This window comes from Salvia hispanica, chromosome 6 (genome assembly GCF_029641045.1).
Source record: "Salvia hispanica isolate PSC_SH4W2 chromosome 6, Shi_PSC_v1, whole genome shotgun sequence".
Taxonomy (NCBI): domain Eukaryota; kingdom Viridiplantae; phylum Streptophyta; class Magnoliopsida; order Lamiales; family Lamiaceae; genus Salvia; species Salvia hispanica.
The window spans coordinates 36,194,338-36,209,988 of record NC_142697.1 but is presented as its reverse complement, the minus strand read 5'-3'; the positions used below and the strand labels follow the sequence as shown (position 1 = coordinate 36,209,988).

The 15,651-nt window shown below is 37.8% G+C and overlaps 2 protein-coding genes across 2 annotated transcripts; both read right to left on the bottom strand.

Moving 5' to 3' along the window:
- Window positions 1-1,337: 1,337 nt before the first annotated feature.
- LOC125207450 (eukaryotic translation initiation factor SUI1 family protein) lies at window positions 1,338-4,963 on the bottom strand. The gene is made up of 9 exons (XM_048106801.2): window positions 4,733-4,963; window positions 4,369-4,480; window positions 4,041-4,231; window positions 3,850-3,944; window positions 3,294-3,719; window positions 2,993-3,101; window positions 2,230-2,875; window positions 1,770-1,899; window positions 1,338-1,633 (listed from the first exon to the last, which is right to left on the bottom strand). The coding sequence occupies exons 1-8, from the start codon at window positions 4,865-4,867 to the stop codon at window positions 1,778-1,780; spliced, it is 1,836 nt and encodes a 611-aa protein (XP_047962758.1). The 5' UTR covers window positions 4,868-4,963; the 3' UTR covers window positions 1,338-1,633; window positions 1,770-1,777.
- Window positions 4,964-11,685: 6,722 nt separating this feature from the next.
- Window positions 11,686-15,608, bottom strand: LOC125208076 (SUN domain-containing protein 4-like). Its single transcript, XM_048107631.2, has 5 exons — window positions 15,326-15,608; window positions 14,382-14,647; window positions 12,531-13,951; window positions 12,371-12,456; window positions 11,686-11,963 (listed from the first exon to the last, which is right to left on the bottom strand). The coding sequence occupies exons 2-5, from the start codon at window positions 14,539-14,541 to the stop codon at window positions 11,717-11,719; spliced, it is 1,914 nt and encodes a 637-aa protein (XP_047963588.1). The 5' UTR covers window positions 14,542-14,647; window positions 15,326-15,608; the 3' UTR covers window positions 11,686-11,716.
- Between the last annotated feature and the right edge of the window lie 43 nt (window positions 15,609-15,651).

Genomic DNA, 15,651 nt, shown 5'->3' with positions numbered 1-15,651 from the left:
TAATTAACATTTGACATTTCTGCATGACCTCACCGGCAGCCTGTTGAGCAAGTGAAGGCTAATATGACCGACTTTAATGTGACTTCCAACAGTGTGTACACTTGTATTCATCCTCTCTTCTAATCATTGTGACTTTTCTGGAATATAACGTGTTTATATGGCAGCATACTCAATGAACAAACAATGAAATTTGATGATGATGATGATGATGCTGAGTGATTCCAGCCAGAACTTAGGGAATGGGTGAGAAAAAGCTTAGAAGAGGAGATTCAGGCACTCTTATCCGATAAAGCTGGAGAAGCTGAGTTCGTGCATTCCCTTCAACTTCAGATTGCAAAATTTCTTTAGGTTTTCAGTCAGTTTATGTGAACTAGCCATTTTGCTCATTAAAGCTTCTCGATCCTATACTTACATGACTTCACCACATGGCAGTGATCAACCCTCTGAAATATGTTTTAGTAGACCAATAAGTACTACTCCCTCTGTCCCAAGGAAGATGACCCCTTCCTTGGGCGCAGTAGCGGATCCAGGATCTGGAAACGGAGGGAGCGGAATATATAGTATTAGCTTGATTTAGTGCAAAACATAGCTATTTTTTCGTTGTTCGGGGCAACACCGAGGCAAACGGAGGGAGCTGACATGGTAATTTTGCGTCCTAATAAGGGGAAAATAGTCGCACGAAGGAGGCGATCGCTCCCTCCTACCCCCCTAGATCCGCCACTGCTTGGGCGGCACGAGATTTTATGCAGTTTTATTTTGTGTATTCAGTGGAGAACTAGATAAGGAATAAAGTAGAGCTAAAGATAAAGTTGTATCCATTTTTAGTAATGAATCATCTTGGCTGAGACAGACCAAAAGACCAAAAAAAAAAGTGTATCGTCTTGGAGGGAGTATATACTTTGTACATCTGTCGACCAACAATTTTTCCTCTTCAGGAAATCTCACACAACGTGAGGTGCTCATGTGGTGAGGAATACAATGTTGCGCTGGATTAATAAGTTTGTGAGGTGCCTAAGGAAGAAGAAATGTAGAAGGAAATTCTAAAGATGTAGCTTTCGACATTCTTAGCACAGTTTGTGCAGACAAACAAAAAGGGAAAATACCAATGTCTGTGCCGTCTATATAATCTCGATTCATTTGCAGTCTTCTCTCACATTATTGTTGAAAATATCATCACTCAACGCCTAGTCCCATACTTGCCTAGGCTTCGAGTTACTTCGCTCCATAATCCCCTAACGGAAACGAGTACTCCTTGTCCAAACACATTAGAGCTTAAAAGAAGGCCTTCACCACCTAACCTGCCATGTCTTCCAAATGCATGTCAGAGGCAAGAGAGATAGAGGAATTAACATCTGAATTCTGATTCAGATTTATTGTCACGACTGATAAATGTATTCATAAGAAGAACAAAGATACAACACCATTACGATGTCCATCAAATAAAATTGGACTTGAGAACAACAATTCTAGTGACTGTACACAAAACTGTTTTGTACTATATTGCATTCTGAAATTCAAGACATAAGATCCTGACTACAAGTGCTTATTGAAATAAGCAGAGAAGTCATCTGATACAAGAAGTGCCATCACATCACCACTGCTCCTTCGAGCCTTAAAGGACATGCCACTACACCTGAAGGAGTAAAATGTGAACACGTCTCAGCTAAGAGAAAATTTAACGTGTAATGAGCTTCCAATTTAAAGAGAAACGTCACAATGCCTAGTCAGCTTAACCTCAACTGCCCAACCAAAAAAAAACAAGAACTTACCGTAGTACTTATCTTCTTGTCTTGTCAAGAACCTCGATGTATCTTTTTTGGACGCCATATTGTTCAACAAGAAGTCTTCCGAGATCATCAATGACACCACCTTGGACCAAAACCTCGAGCCCCTTTTTACCTATTTGTATTTAAAAATTGATTAGATTTCAACAAAAGAGCAAAAGGGCCTCTTTACCTATTTGTATTTAAAAATTGATTAGATTTCAACAAAAGAGCAAAAGGGCCTCTTTACACAAAATGAAAATCTAATTTGAACAAGAACAAAGAGAATATGAAAGCACTGATGGAAATGAGATCTTCTCAAGCACCCTCACATGATAAGAGTGTGAGGGCTTGTAAATTTGAAGAAGCAAAATGAGATATTGAGCACATCATGTACCAAGTAAGAGAATAAAATTCTTATTCTAACAAGCACAGAGAGAATATGACATGCTAGTACTAGCCATACCGGGGAGTTCTGAAACTGTTGTACTACAAGCAAACTTTTTCTGAAGCTCTGAAGCCAATGCCTCCGCATCTATCAAAAAGGACTCCAAACCAGACAGTTTGGTAACCTTTTTGTTCCCTTGTCTTCGCTCTGTAATTATCTGGATAGGTTTCAGTGCACCTTTCCTCACAACCGTATCATTTCCCCTTGTCACTCCAATATGAGCTTGCATTCGGTTGATAAAGGTTTGTCCCACATCTTTTTTATGAATTTCAGTTGGATATGTTGTACCCTTCTTGATAGCACCCTTAAACAAAGCATCACACAAAGTTGCATCTAAAACTACAATGGCCTTGTTTGTTTGTTTCACGAGATTTTCCTTCTCTATGTAAGCAAAGACAATTTGAGAAGCTTCTGAAGCAGTATACAGTTTCCCAGTTTCTGCTCCAACAGCAGCAAGTATAGGGTTCACATGTGTGCTTGCCTTATAAAGCTCGACAACATCAAGAGTTTTCTCTGACTGTCCTTCACCACTGACGTTTTTTGCAGATTGTTCGTTGTTATCAACTTTCTTTTTCTCTGGCTTGAAAGATGTGTATTCCAAGTGCTTGCGGTTAACTGAGACTAGAGTTGCCTCTTTTTTATGCTTATCCTCTTTCACAGAAATCTGCCATGCAAAATACATAATATGCATTTTTAAGCAATCAAATCCTAGTAGCATCAACACAAGGAAATAGTAACATCAACACACTAACAGAGTAAAGGCAAATAGGCTAAGACTGACCAATCCACCAGTAGATTTCGACTGTAGCCACTTGGACAACTTCTTGTAAGAAGACTTCTTGATGTCCAAAGTAACACCTGAAGGCCTACATGGTAGCACATGACTCGACCTGTAACAGCACAAATAAGCAAGACCAGTATGAAACATCACACATTGAGCATGAAAAGCAGGCAACAGAAACACTTATACAAGATACCACAAAGGACATCTCCAGGTAAAATATTGAATGAAATGTTTTAACCCGTTCATTTAAGTTACTTCCAACTATAAACAACTACAAACAAATCTCTCTCTCCCTTACCATAATATACTTCCTAGCATAGGAAGATCTTTATCTTTGATGGTTGTATGTAAGGCTTGCAAGAGGCACTTGTCCAATAGCGAGTCTACATCCTCAACAGACAATGGATGCTGGTCATCCACATTAGAATCACTGCCTGATGCATTTTCTGCAACCTGTAAATCTGCCATTGCACTGTTTACTTGTTCACCAATTTCATTGACCACACTGTGATCAGTACCAGGAACAGAATCAGAAATAGGAGCGGCTCCATCAGCCCGACTAGCGTCTTCTGTACTCTCATGGGTCATAGCAGTCATATGGCCAGCTGAGGAATTATCTTCAAATGACTCAGAAGCCGGGCTAGCAGAATATAAAGCAGGGTCTTCAAACACAACATCTTCCAAAAATCCAGCATTTGGAATACAACAATTTTCAGCCAACTCCCTGGAGGAAATCACCAAATGCACAAACAAAGAAAAAGAACAAGAGTAACTATTATAAAGGCAACCCACTCAATATATTTATATTTAATGGAAAGGTCTACCGATTAAAGGTAATTCCAGGGTGCTATTACCAAAGTGTATCACGGTAGTAATGACATATTTTTAATGCCTTCCCACGCAAGCCAGCCTTCAATGCCTCTGTGCTATTCATGGTAGTACTGCCTACCTGAGTATAGGAAATGCATGATGTATTAGAATATTAGTAGTAGAAAAGAAACATTAAGCACTTTAATATGGCTAAATACATCACTGTATTACTTACAGCTATAGCAGCTGGATTTCCAGGAACTTTGACAGCCCATGGCTCACCAGCAGAAAATGATGGAAGACCTTCAGGGGGAATATATATGCCAGGAAACATCAAGTCAGCCCCACCAAGCACATATCTAGAAACCTCACCCCCTTTGAGCATGAAAGCAGGCAAAAGATCTGGAACCTTCCACAAAGCATAAACTGCGGCCAAATACATGAGTAAAATCAATAACACTAGTTCACAAGTATAGGAAAACAGAGATAAACAACTCTAACTGCAGTTATGCGCATATACAAGTATACAACACAATCCATGTATGACATTAGCTTCTCAATACCCGTAGGGAATATTTCTGAGCCACGTCCATCGGCATCAAAAAACAAGGGACAGTCACCTTCTAGGCCATATACAAGAATTCGGTTGGGATACTTTGCTACCACAATCTCTGCCTGAGAAAATAATTAATCATGTCAAAAACAAGGATATCATATATACCTAAAAAGGTTGTGTCTTCACTAATGAGACTCCCAACTAATCAGAATACAAACATAAAATAAAGAGTTCACGAGAGACTCTTATATAGTAGTATAGCACAAAAAATACATATACTATAAAACTATTATCAACGGGTGGAGTGAGGTGAAAAACTTGGAAAGGACAGAAAACAAAAAACATAGAATTAAAAGTTGGAAAGGAAAGACCTTGGGCGGAAGCAGAAGATCGATATCCGCATCGGAGACAGCGGGAAATCGCTCTCTCACAGTGCGTTTGAGTTTTTTGCGGTCGGCCCCCGACAGCCGCTGCTGCGATTTGGCATCCACTGCCTTCTTGAACATTTTCTTCTACTTCAGTCTAAAAGCGATTGCCGATTGCTGCCTCGAGCTTCGGATTACGATTCTTTTCAGCCCAAAGATGAAAGGGTTCAGACTGCTATTAGGCTTTTCGTTTTATAGTGTTCGCCCTCATATTTCATTTATTAAATGCATAATTTAGTGATATTAATGACGCAATATATAATCCGTTATTTATAAGGGATCTATTTGCTTGAAATTAGGTAGTAGTATGATGAATTAACATTAGCTACAAATTTATGGATAGTAACATTTGCTTGAAAAGTACTCCACTACTAGGGGCGGGAATACGGATATCGGGTATTGGATTTACTCATATCCGATCTGATATCCACCGGATTTGGATACCCAATATTCAATTTTATAGGATTGGGTATTGAAATATAAGATAAATCGGGTATTGGATAACCCGAATGGGGATCGGGTATTACCCGAATATCCAATTGATTATTTAAAGCATATTTTAAATTAGGTTTAGCCATTTTGCATTAAATATAATCTTATACTTTAAAATAAAAGCGATCCATTTTTTTTAGTTTTATACTACAAAATAAATGAAACATTAAAGAGATTAGTCAATTTAGATATTTCTATATTTCTATTAATATATAAAATTTATTTTTTTAATTAATTATTAACACATGCAAAGAGTCGGGTATTTGGATACCCGTCGGATATGGATACCCGGGGCGGGTACTGGAGTACCAGAAAATATATTGGGACGGGTTTTGGATAGACATTTTGATGATTTTCAGGTTTGAATACCCGATTTTTTCGGGTCAGGTATCCACACCCGTATTCCCACCCAGGTCCACTACCTTTCCTTGTTAGACCACGTTTATCGGTGGGGTGGTCGACCGCCACCTCACCCAATATTTAAAAAAGAAAAAGAAAAAAATGGAATAAAATATCTCTCTCCCAACCGACTGTGGTCTCTTCCAACCCAAACACCAACCAGGCGATCTCCTTTCCATCATCCAATGAGATTATGCCAAATCTCATTGGTTAATATATATTTTTTTTAAAATTTATATATCTTTAATATATCATATTAAAAAATTATAAAAATTATATCAAAATTCATAATTTTTCTTCCTCTATAAATAGAGACCACATTTGCTATAGTTTTGCATTAAAAAAAAATCATCTTTTCTCCCCCTATAATCCTCCTTGTTTGATACAATTTCATTTTTTTTTTCCTTTGTTGTTAACTATGGAGGATGATGAGATATTCTCCGATTCCCTAAATTTCAATCCTTCCCAAAACATCAATCCTTCTCAAAATTTCGATCCTTCCCAAGATTACTTCCCTAGCTATGATGATTTTCCGAATTCTAATCAATTTCAAAGCTCAGTTCAAAACCAACCGTCAAGCAAAGACAAATAAAAAACCAACACGAGTGCTTCAAACACTCCACATGGTTGGAATGAGCAAGAAGACATGGCATTAATGTCTGATTGGTGTTTCTTCAGCACAAATGCAATTGTTGGCACCAACCAAACTAGTCTCCATCTGTGGTAGAATGTTACTGATCTGTATGAGCAAACAAGAAAAGAAAATCCAACAATGGGCCAACCCAGAAGTACGGAGTCATTGAGACAACGCTACAGACGAATCAATGCAAATGTCTCAAAGTGGATTGGTGCATACAAACATGCGCATGATCGAGCTACGAGTGGCCAGTCTAAAGAGGACATTGAGAAAACCGCTCAACAACTGTATGGTAAGTTAAGTTTACTCACCATAAGGTTTTTGAGGAGGTGATGAGATACAATCCCAAGTGGGAATTGAAATTGAAGAGCACTGGTTCAACGCGTTTCCAGCAAGATGAAGATAGTCTTGAAGAAAGTCGTGGGAGCTCAAAAAGGTCGAGGACTAGTGAGGAAGGAGGACCTCAAATCGACTCCACTCCTGAGAGTCGTTCTTCTACATTGCAACGTCCTATTGGGAGAGATCAGGCTAAAGCTAAGGCTAAAAGAAAAGGCAAAGAAGTTGCAACACCATCATATACAATTCCTAATGATTTCACTGCAACACTGCATGAAATGAGAGTAACACGTGAAAGGAAATGTGATATTCAAGAACGGAAGATCAAGGCAGGTATCCTTACTCCGTTGATGGCTAGGAGGGACTTAACTCCAGAAGAAGAAGATCTGAAACGCGCTCTAAAAGTAGAATTGTTTGGGAAATAATCGTAGTTTATCTGTTTTCAATGTATGTTTCTTAGTATGTAACTTTGAACTTCTGTTGTTTAGTACTCCCTCCGTCCCAGAGAAGTTGGCATACTTTGAAAATGGCACGGGATTTTAGGAGGTTTTGTTTTGTGTGTTAAATGGAGAGAGAAAATATAATTTTTATATTCACGTGAGAGAGAACTTTTTCCAAAAAGGGAAATGTGACATCTTTTGTGGGACAAACTAAAAAGGAAAGTGTGCCAACTTCTCTGGGACGGAGGGAGTATGTAATTTTCAATTTCCGTTGCTTAGTATGTAACTTTTATTTTCTTTTGCTTAGTATGTAATCTCCAATTTCCGTTGCTTAGTATATAACCTTTAATTTCTGTTGCTTATGTGATTTCCAGTTTATGTGATCACGAATAATGGAAGTATGCCTACATGACAAGTCATTTTCCACTCACAAGTGGTGGTGGAATCCAATAAAAACCCATGTGATCACGAAAATCAAAGTATGACTACATGACAAGCCATTCTCCATCACAAGTGGTGGTGGAATCCAATAGAAACCCATGTGATCACGAAAATCAAAGTATGACTAAATGACAAGCCATTCTCCATCACAAGTGGTGGTGGAATCCAATATCCAATAGAAACCCATGCGATCACGAAAATCAAAATATGACTACATGACAAGTCATTTTCCACTCACAAGTGGTGGTGGAATCCAATAGAAACCCATGTGATCACGAAAATCAAAGTATGACTACATGACAAGCCATTCTCTATCACAAGTGGTGGTGGAATCCAATAGAAACCCATGTGATCAAGAATAATGGAGTATGCCTACATGACAAGTCATTTTCCACTCACAGGTGGTGGTGGAATCCAACACAAAATCCATGTGATCACAAAAATCAAAGTATAACTACATGACAAGCCATTCTCTATCACAAGTGGTGGTGGAATCCAATAGAAACCCATGTGATCAAGAATATCAAAGTATGCCTACATGACAAGCCATTCTCCATCACAAGTGGTGGTGGAATCCAAAATAGAAACCCTTGATCACGAAAATCAAAGTATGACTACATGACAAGCCATTCGCCATCACAAGTGGTGGTAGAATCCAAGGAAAACCCATGTGCTCATAAATGATAGTAGTGAAAGCCTATGCTCAACAAATAACTTCTATATATTTACCTATATGCTTCACGAAAATTACACACAAATCCTCTCACAATTATTGAGCCAACTCTCCCTAAAAAATGTCATCAAGTTTTAATTTTGAAGCTTCCAATCTTCTTGAAGACAATGAATGGAAAGAAAAAATTGTTGAACAAAATCAGCAACTCGATCAACTAATCGAGGATATAGCTATTTGGCCAACAACCCTGTCTTCACAACCTACAACCCACACGGTTAGATCTAGAAGGAGATACATTGAAAGGAAACGTGAGGAGGGTCATGATACTATTTTCGAGCAGTACTTTGCTGAAGATCCAATCTATCATCCAGATTTTTTCCGAACAAGGTATCGCATGCGAAAACCTTTGTTCGAAAAAATAATGAACAAGCTCGTCGAGACCGACAACTTTTTTGTGCAAAAGCGTGATGCTACTGGTCGGCTTGGTATGTCTGCCATTCAGAAATGTACAACAGCGATGAGGGTGTTGGCCTACGGGACAGCGGCCGACTTGCAGGACGAATATTTGAGAATGAGCGCACAACTCATTCGCAAATCTCTCATCAAGTTCGTTGAAGGTGTAATTTCTAACTTCGGCGACGAGTACTTGCGAAAGCCCACCGAAGAAGACTTGGCAAGACTTCTGCATATTGGAGAACAACGTGGGTTTCCAGGCATGTTGGGTAGTATTGACTGCATGCATTGGGAATGGAAAAATTGTCCCACTTCATGGGCTGGACAATATGCCGGAAGAAGCGGGAGTCCGACAATCATCTTGGAAGCAGTAGCATCTCAAGATCTGTGGATCTGGCATGCTTTTTTTGGAACTCCAGGTTCGAGAAATGATATTAATGTGCTTGATCAATCTCCTGTTTTTGATGATATTTTGGAAGGTCGAGCACCGAAGGTCAATTACATAGTAAATGGCCATGAAAAAAATATGGGGTATTATCTTACTGATGGCATATATCCTCAATGGGCGGCATTTGTCAAATCTATTCCAGGTCCACAAACGATGAAGCACAAGTTGTTTGCTCGACATCAAGAGTCCGCGCGAAAAGATGTTGAGCGAGCTTTTGGTATTTTTCAAGCTCGTTTTGCTTTTATCAAATGCCCATGTCTTATTTGGGATCATGATATTATGGGGAAAATAATGATTGCTTGCATAATCTTGCACAATATGATAGTGGAAGATGAAAGAAGAAGCACGTATTCGAACTATTGTGATCCAGCCGAATTTATTCAAGATCGACTTGGACAAAGTAGTCGTGAAGGTGGAGATGCGAATAATGATTTCATATATTCTACGAATAAGATCGCGAGTCTAGCTTCTTACATGAAAAATAAAGCACAACTTCAAAACAGAGAAGCTCACAAAGCTCTGCTAAACGATTTGGTTGAGCATATATCGGCGAAATTCGGCAATTTCAATTGAATGTCTAGTTTTCATATTATGTATGAGTACCAATTATGTATTTTCAATTTCGTATTTCAATTCTTGTAATTTATGTTTTTTTTAAGTTTGTCTCTATAATTTTTAGTTTGTCATTTATTGTGTTTTTTTATAAATTTTATTATGCAATAATAAATATTCATGTAATAATATTATTATTTAAGAATGATATAAAAATAAATGTATAATAGTGTGGTTGGGTGGTCATTGATAAACCTTGAAAATAGGTGTGGTTGGGTTGGATGAATATTGATGATGTGGAGGAGATAGAAATGAATTAAATATTGAAAAAGTGAATGGTTGGGTTGGGTTGGATTGGATAGTTGCTGATAAACATGGTCTTAGTAGATAGTACATTTTTTTAGGGCACAAAGTTTTAAAATAGTGTATTAAGTGCATGATAAATAAAGTAAGAGAAAATAAATCAAGTAGGGTTACTTTTTGTCAAAAATAAAATTGACTCAATTATGTTGGAACTTTTTAAAATAGAAAAAAAAAAACTCAATTAACACGGAACGGAGGTTATGAATGGTGTACTTTTCTTTTTAGTCAGTCCTTGAAAAATATGAACTTTTTAATTTTAGAAACTCTCTACTTTCTAAGAGCATCTGCAATAGCGAACGGGTGCACGCCCTAGCCACCGGCTAGCGGCTCAGGGCGTCGTAGACGTCCGCTATTGGACTCGGCGAACGGGACGGACGAATGCGGGCTGGACGAGCGCTAGGGCGAGATCGACGGGCGTTAGCCGATCATTAGCCATTGCTTGTCCGCTATTGTGCTGACGCGATCGGTTAACGATCGGCGATCGCTATTTTTCATTTTTTTTTAATTCCAACTCTATATATACAGCTCGTTGCACTTCATTTCATTCGCACCACTTGTGTTAACGAGTTTCTCTTCCTCCACTCTCATTTCCACCACTTGTGTTAACGAGTTTAATGCCGTCGGGGATGGCCAAGGGGACTGCGAAGAGTGAGACCGGGAGAGATGTTTTTTTTTATGTTGTACTATGTATTTTTTTAAAATTTGAACCATGTATGTTTTTTTATGAAATAAAATGGTTGCACTTTCTCCGTATTCTTGTCGAATTTTTAATTCCATATTTGTGAATTTGTTTGATTGGCTAAGGCGTCGGCTAGTCCTAGTGCTGGCCTATTATTGGGTTGTGGGGAGTCCTTATGATGTGGCAGGCTGTGGGAAGTCCTAGTGATGTGACATGAGGTGTTTTTGGCTAGTCCTAGTGCTAACCTATTGGCTAGTTTGTTCTATTGTGGATACTCTAATGAAGTGAGAACAATGCTTTAATTACTTTATCTTTTTATCCCTTTCTTATTGTATCAATTATGCATCAAAATTCGTGTTAAACCAAATGTTCATAGTACTTTTTAAGGACAGAGATAGTATCTTTTTATGTTATTCACCGTAATTGATTTAAACTCCATCTATTTACACTAAACTCAAACGTCAATAATATTCTCTATACAACTACTTTTTTTACTCGTAAAATTCAAAATTGATTTGGATTTATTACATAGTAAATGTCAATTTTGGTTCTAAACATATGACCAAAATACGAATTTGCTCCAAAACATTCATTTTTTTAAAAATAGGTTCATAACAAATGAAATCCTTGTCGGAATAATAATGAAATCCTTGTCGGAATAATCCTTTTTTACGGTTCCGTCAAAAAACTAACAATCATTTTAGTTTTTTGACGGAACCGTAAAAAAAGGACTACTTTGGCGACATTTTCATTTGTTATGAATCTGTTTTTCAAAAAGTGAAGGTTTGGACCAAATTCGTATTTTGATCATATGTTTATGACTAAAATTGACCTTTACTAATTTATTATATGGATTTATTATTGTGTAATCCCAAAAATGAGCATATCTTTATTTTGAATTTTAGAGTACTATTGGGTATGTCTAAAACTCTATTAGTTATTCATATAAAAGATCCAAAAATGATAGCAGCATAACAAATGGTAAATTTCATACTGTATAAAAATAATGGAAAATCTCTATAATGAAAGAATAATTATGATAATACTACAGCTGAGCAATAAGTAAAACCAGGATGACTTCTCTGAACAAAATTTCCTGGAAACACAATCACTCCAACTATTCACATTCATATTCTGTACCACCACCACATCTGCAAATGACCTCACAATTGCCATAAATCCAAATCCCACACAAACAAGAAATATCACAATTCCCTTGTTCTCCATGTGTGTCTGCTCCATCCTTACTGTCTCCACTTCCGATCTGCAGTGAAACGAGCGAACCATGTCAGAATTCAACGCATACATATGTAAAGGAGATAAGAGAGAGAGTGCAAGCACAAGACATTTGCAAGGTTATTTTGTTTTGATCTTTGTTTACTTTGCTACTTTCATGCAGCATAGGACTGAAATAAACACCGAGAAAACAAGCATGTAGTGTGAGTGCGTGTGCGTGCAGACCAAGTGTGAATTTTTCGAGTGTGAATCTAAGACCAAGTGTTGATCCCAGATACTAACACCAAAGCAGGTTTCTTCACAAAATTTTATTTTCAAATAGTTGTTGTTACTTCCGTTCAGAGCAGATTCAAACAAACAAAAGTAAAGAGAAGAAAACACTCAGCAAGAACCACAATTCAGCAAATAAAAGGAGTAGAAGATAGATTGATGAACCTGAGGAGGGCATGCTCTTTGAGTATACTCTCCAGCTGCACCGAAACAAGAGATTTCCAAGACAAAAGCTCACTGATCTCCTCGCTCTGCACAGGGAGAGAATGCTTAGAAGAAGACTACATATGAAAGGATCAAGAAACAAATATAAAGCTTTGCATACCATAACTTCTTTGCTTTTAGATAGACTCCGTAGTTCAAATATTATCTCCTGTAGAAGTACGCCCTTGTGTCCAATATCTTTATCAAATTCCTTGAAAATGTCTCCGTATCTGGTACTTAACTCCTCTAGGTACCGCTCAAGAATAGCTAGATTCAAATCCAAAGATCTAACCTTTTTCATTAAAATTTTAAGAACGGTATCCCCAGGCATCCGATTTACTTGTTTATGACGGATTTCTTCAACTGGGTCAGGCACGTCGATTTCCAACCTTCCATGTTTCACATCAGGGGTTCTGATCATAGTATCGGGTTCTTCAACTAGATCTTCATAACCCATACCTTCAGAGCTTGCGTGCTGGTTTGAACCAGACTTTTTATCATCTAATATTTCCCCAGATAGGGGTACCTTATCTTGAGCTGAAATCAGATCCTCAAGCATTTTCTCAACAGCGTCAATGCCGTACACTTCAATTAATGTTAGTGTGCAGTAGAACTCCGCACCATGATGACTCAACAAGTTCAGTTTAAGGTATCTCGCCCATTTTGGCTCCGGAAGCACAAAGTCTTGAGCATGTTTCACGTTTTGAGCACTAAATTTTCCAAGCGTGACCCATGAATCAGTAGGGTAAACAGCACTGCCTAATAGCTCAAAATCTTTCAAATTAGAAGAGTGATGCTCAAAGTTTGCTATTTTAATGGCATCGACCAACGTTTCTTCAGAAAGCTCTATCACAACAAATTTCTCTTCGGTAGAACATGGGTTTCGGAGGTACTTGTCCTTGTCGCTGTTCAAGATATTAGAAGCGCCCTTGGCTTCCTTATTGAAAGACAAGACCTTTGCTCCTTTAGAAGCAGCAGCATAATTGTAGTCCTCTCCACCAGGCTCTGATCTATGCATTATGCTTCCAGGTTTACCCGTTGCATATTTCGTTTTAGAACTAAATGCCTTATTCTTGAATTCATCAAGACCTATATGCACTCCACTGGACAACTCATCAGTTAAAGATTTGTCCTTCTCCACATTTCCGGGCAAATCTTTCCTTACAGAATCTTCCTTGGCAACCAATTCAGAATTTTCTTTTGCCAGTTTAGCAAGTGATTCACTCTTATAATGATCAGTATGACCATTTTCAGAGACGGCTTCAGCTAATGGATTCCCTTCTACAGATACTGCCCGCTTTACTTCCCTATCAAAAGGCACCTCATCTTCAGCCCATCTAGTAGTTCCATCTGATGGGTGTGCAGTTCCATCTGTTAATCTCCGATTCACATCCCTTTCAAGAGATGCTGTGTCTTCATCCCACCTTGTAGTTCCATCTGATGGATCTTTGTCTGTAGATAATCTCTGATTCGCATCCCTGACAAAAGACACTTCGTCTTCACCCCATCTTGTTGCATTAACATGGTACTCTTCTGATCTTTCTGCATACCATCAATAAGGAAGATGGAGTTATGTATCGATTAAATTGCCAAGCAAGCAATTGCAGATTATAAAATAAAGAAAGATCGTGATAGTCAATGTCACCAATACCAATAATCAAAAGATGGGCAACAATGATTTAGGTAAAGTAAAGAGCAATTACAAAGTAGGTGCGGTGCGTAAAAATTTCTCTTGAAGAATATAACTGAAATGAAGTATCATAACACACAGTAATAGTACTAAAATTGAAAGGACTGAACCTGAAGGTATACTAATCTGCTTATGAATAATTTCAGCATTCAACCATTGACTGGAATATTGAAGTACTGTACTAAACAACAACTGACTAGTAAACAAAAATAACTGACTAATAAAAGAAGGTTGGCCAAAATAATCTATTCAGTAAAATGCAATATTAGATAGTCGACCAACCTGCTTGGCCATCTCCATGGCCTATCCATGTGTTTAAGAGGAAGACAAGGCCCCATAGAACGATAACAACAGAAAGAGAGACCTTATACAAGCGATTTCTACCACAAATTGCCTCCTTTACAGCTCTTCTTTGTAGAAGAGCTTTCCGTGACCTCTGCATTGCACATCAATCCAGCTTGCTGCCGATCACAGAACAGCTGAATCGGAGAGAACAAAAACAGCTCTACCCCACAGCAGTACTTTATTTACTGAGAGATGGAGTTCATCTATTTAAAAAAAAAACAATATAGCAATCAGCATATAAGCAAAGAACATCTTCATATAAGCTTCCCACACAACAACATAATCATTATGTATCCCACAAACGGATACATATGGCTAGATAATGCAAGGACAAAATAAGGACTAGAGCAACGCAAATTTTCATCATCCAATAACAATGAACCGAGAAATAGCAAATGAGACTTCAAATCTCAACTTACACCCAAATCCCAGCCTCCTATACAATGATTAAAATCAGCAAAGAAAAATACCAGGAAGAGAGAGAGAGAGAGAGAGAGAGAGAAAGTGAATAAAGAAGTATAGCTATCTTAAAGGCAAAATCAGAAGAAAAAAAAAGGCATAGAACAGGATAAATCATGAAAAACATGCAATCTACTAACACCAAAAATAATTACAGTATATAAATGGTTTAGAACCATGTAATTTTGGTTGCCAACAAAGACCGATGACAAAGTCAAGAAGTTGGCTTAGTTAACTGAGCACAAAATGTCCTAGCAGTGACGTGAACTTCATGAATATGGAACACTTACACTGTTTCCAAGAACTGTGGGGAGAATTCACCTCATCAATAACGAAATTCAAGAAATAAAGCTCCCAATAATCTCGATCTTTGAAAATCAAGATCTTTGAAAAAAAATAAAAGATTCGAAAGACTAACTCACCTGAATTCCGCGTCCCCTGAAATGTATTCTCTCTCTTTGAGATCCTTGTTTTTATATACATCACCAGTGCTCTCATTATGTGCTTGGCGTCGGTAGAATTTTCTACGCTACCTTTTCTTTTTGTAGCTTATGTAAAGGTTATGAAACGGGAAAGCGATCATTCTCGAACAAAGGACTAAGTATTTCAAATCGAATTCGAAAAATCTGGATAATAATAATCAACCCGATTCAGTTAATTTTGTCGAACTAAATTATGATTTTAGAATGTGTATCAAAATTACGAGAATTTTGGTGTGAAAGAAATTAGTTACTGTGAAATAATTAGG

What these genes read in the sequence shown, in the direction of transcription:
- LOC125207450 (XM_048106801.2), bottom strand. Translation starts at nt 4,867, where the DNA reads ATGTTCAAGAAGGCAGTGGATGCCAAATCGCAGCAGCGGCTGTCGGGG. An exon ending in GAAATCCAGCTGCTATAGCT is followed by an intron (nt 3,945 to 4,040) that starts GTAAGTAATACA and finishes TCCTATACTCAG; the next exon opens with GTAGGCAGTACTACCATGAA. An exon ending in AACAGTTTCAGAACTCCCCG is followed by an intron (nt 1,900 to 2,229) that starts GTATGGCTAGTA and finishes AAATACAAATAG; the next exon opens with GTAAAAAGGGGCTCGAGGTT.
- LOC125208076 (XM_048107631.2), bottom strand. Translation starts at nt 14,541, where the DNA reads ATGCAGAGGTCACGGAAAGCTCTTCTACAAAGAAGAGCTGTAAAGGAG. An exon ending in CCATGGAGATGGCCAAGCAG is followed by an intron (nt 13,952 to 14,381) that starts GTTGGTCGACTA and finishes GATGGTATGCAG; the next exon opens with AAAGATCAGAAGAGTACCAT. An exon ending in AAAGAGCATGCCCTCCTCAG is followed by an intron (nt 11,964 to 12,370) that starts GTTCATCAATCT and finishes GTTTCACTGCAG; the next exon opens with ATCGGAAGTGGAGACAGTAA.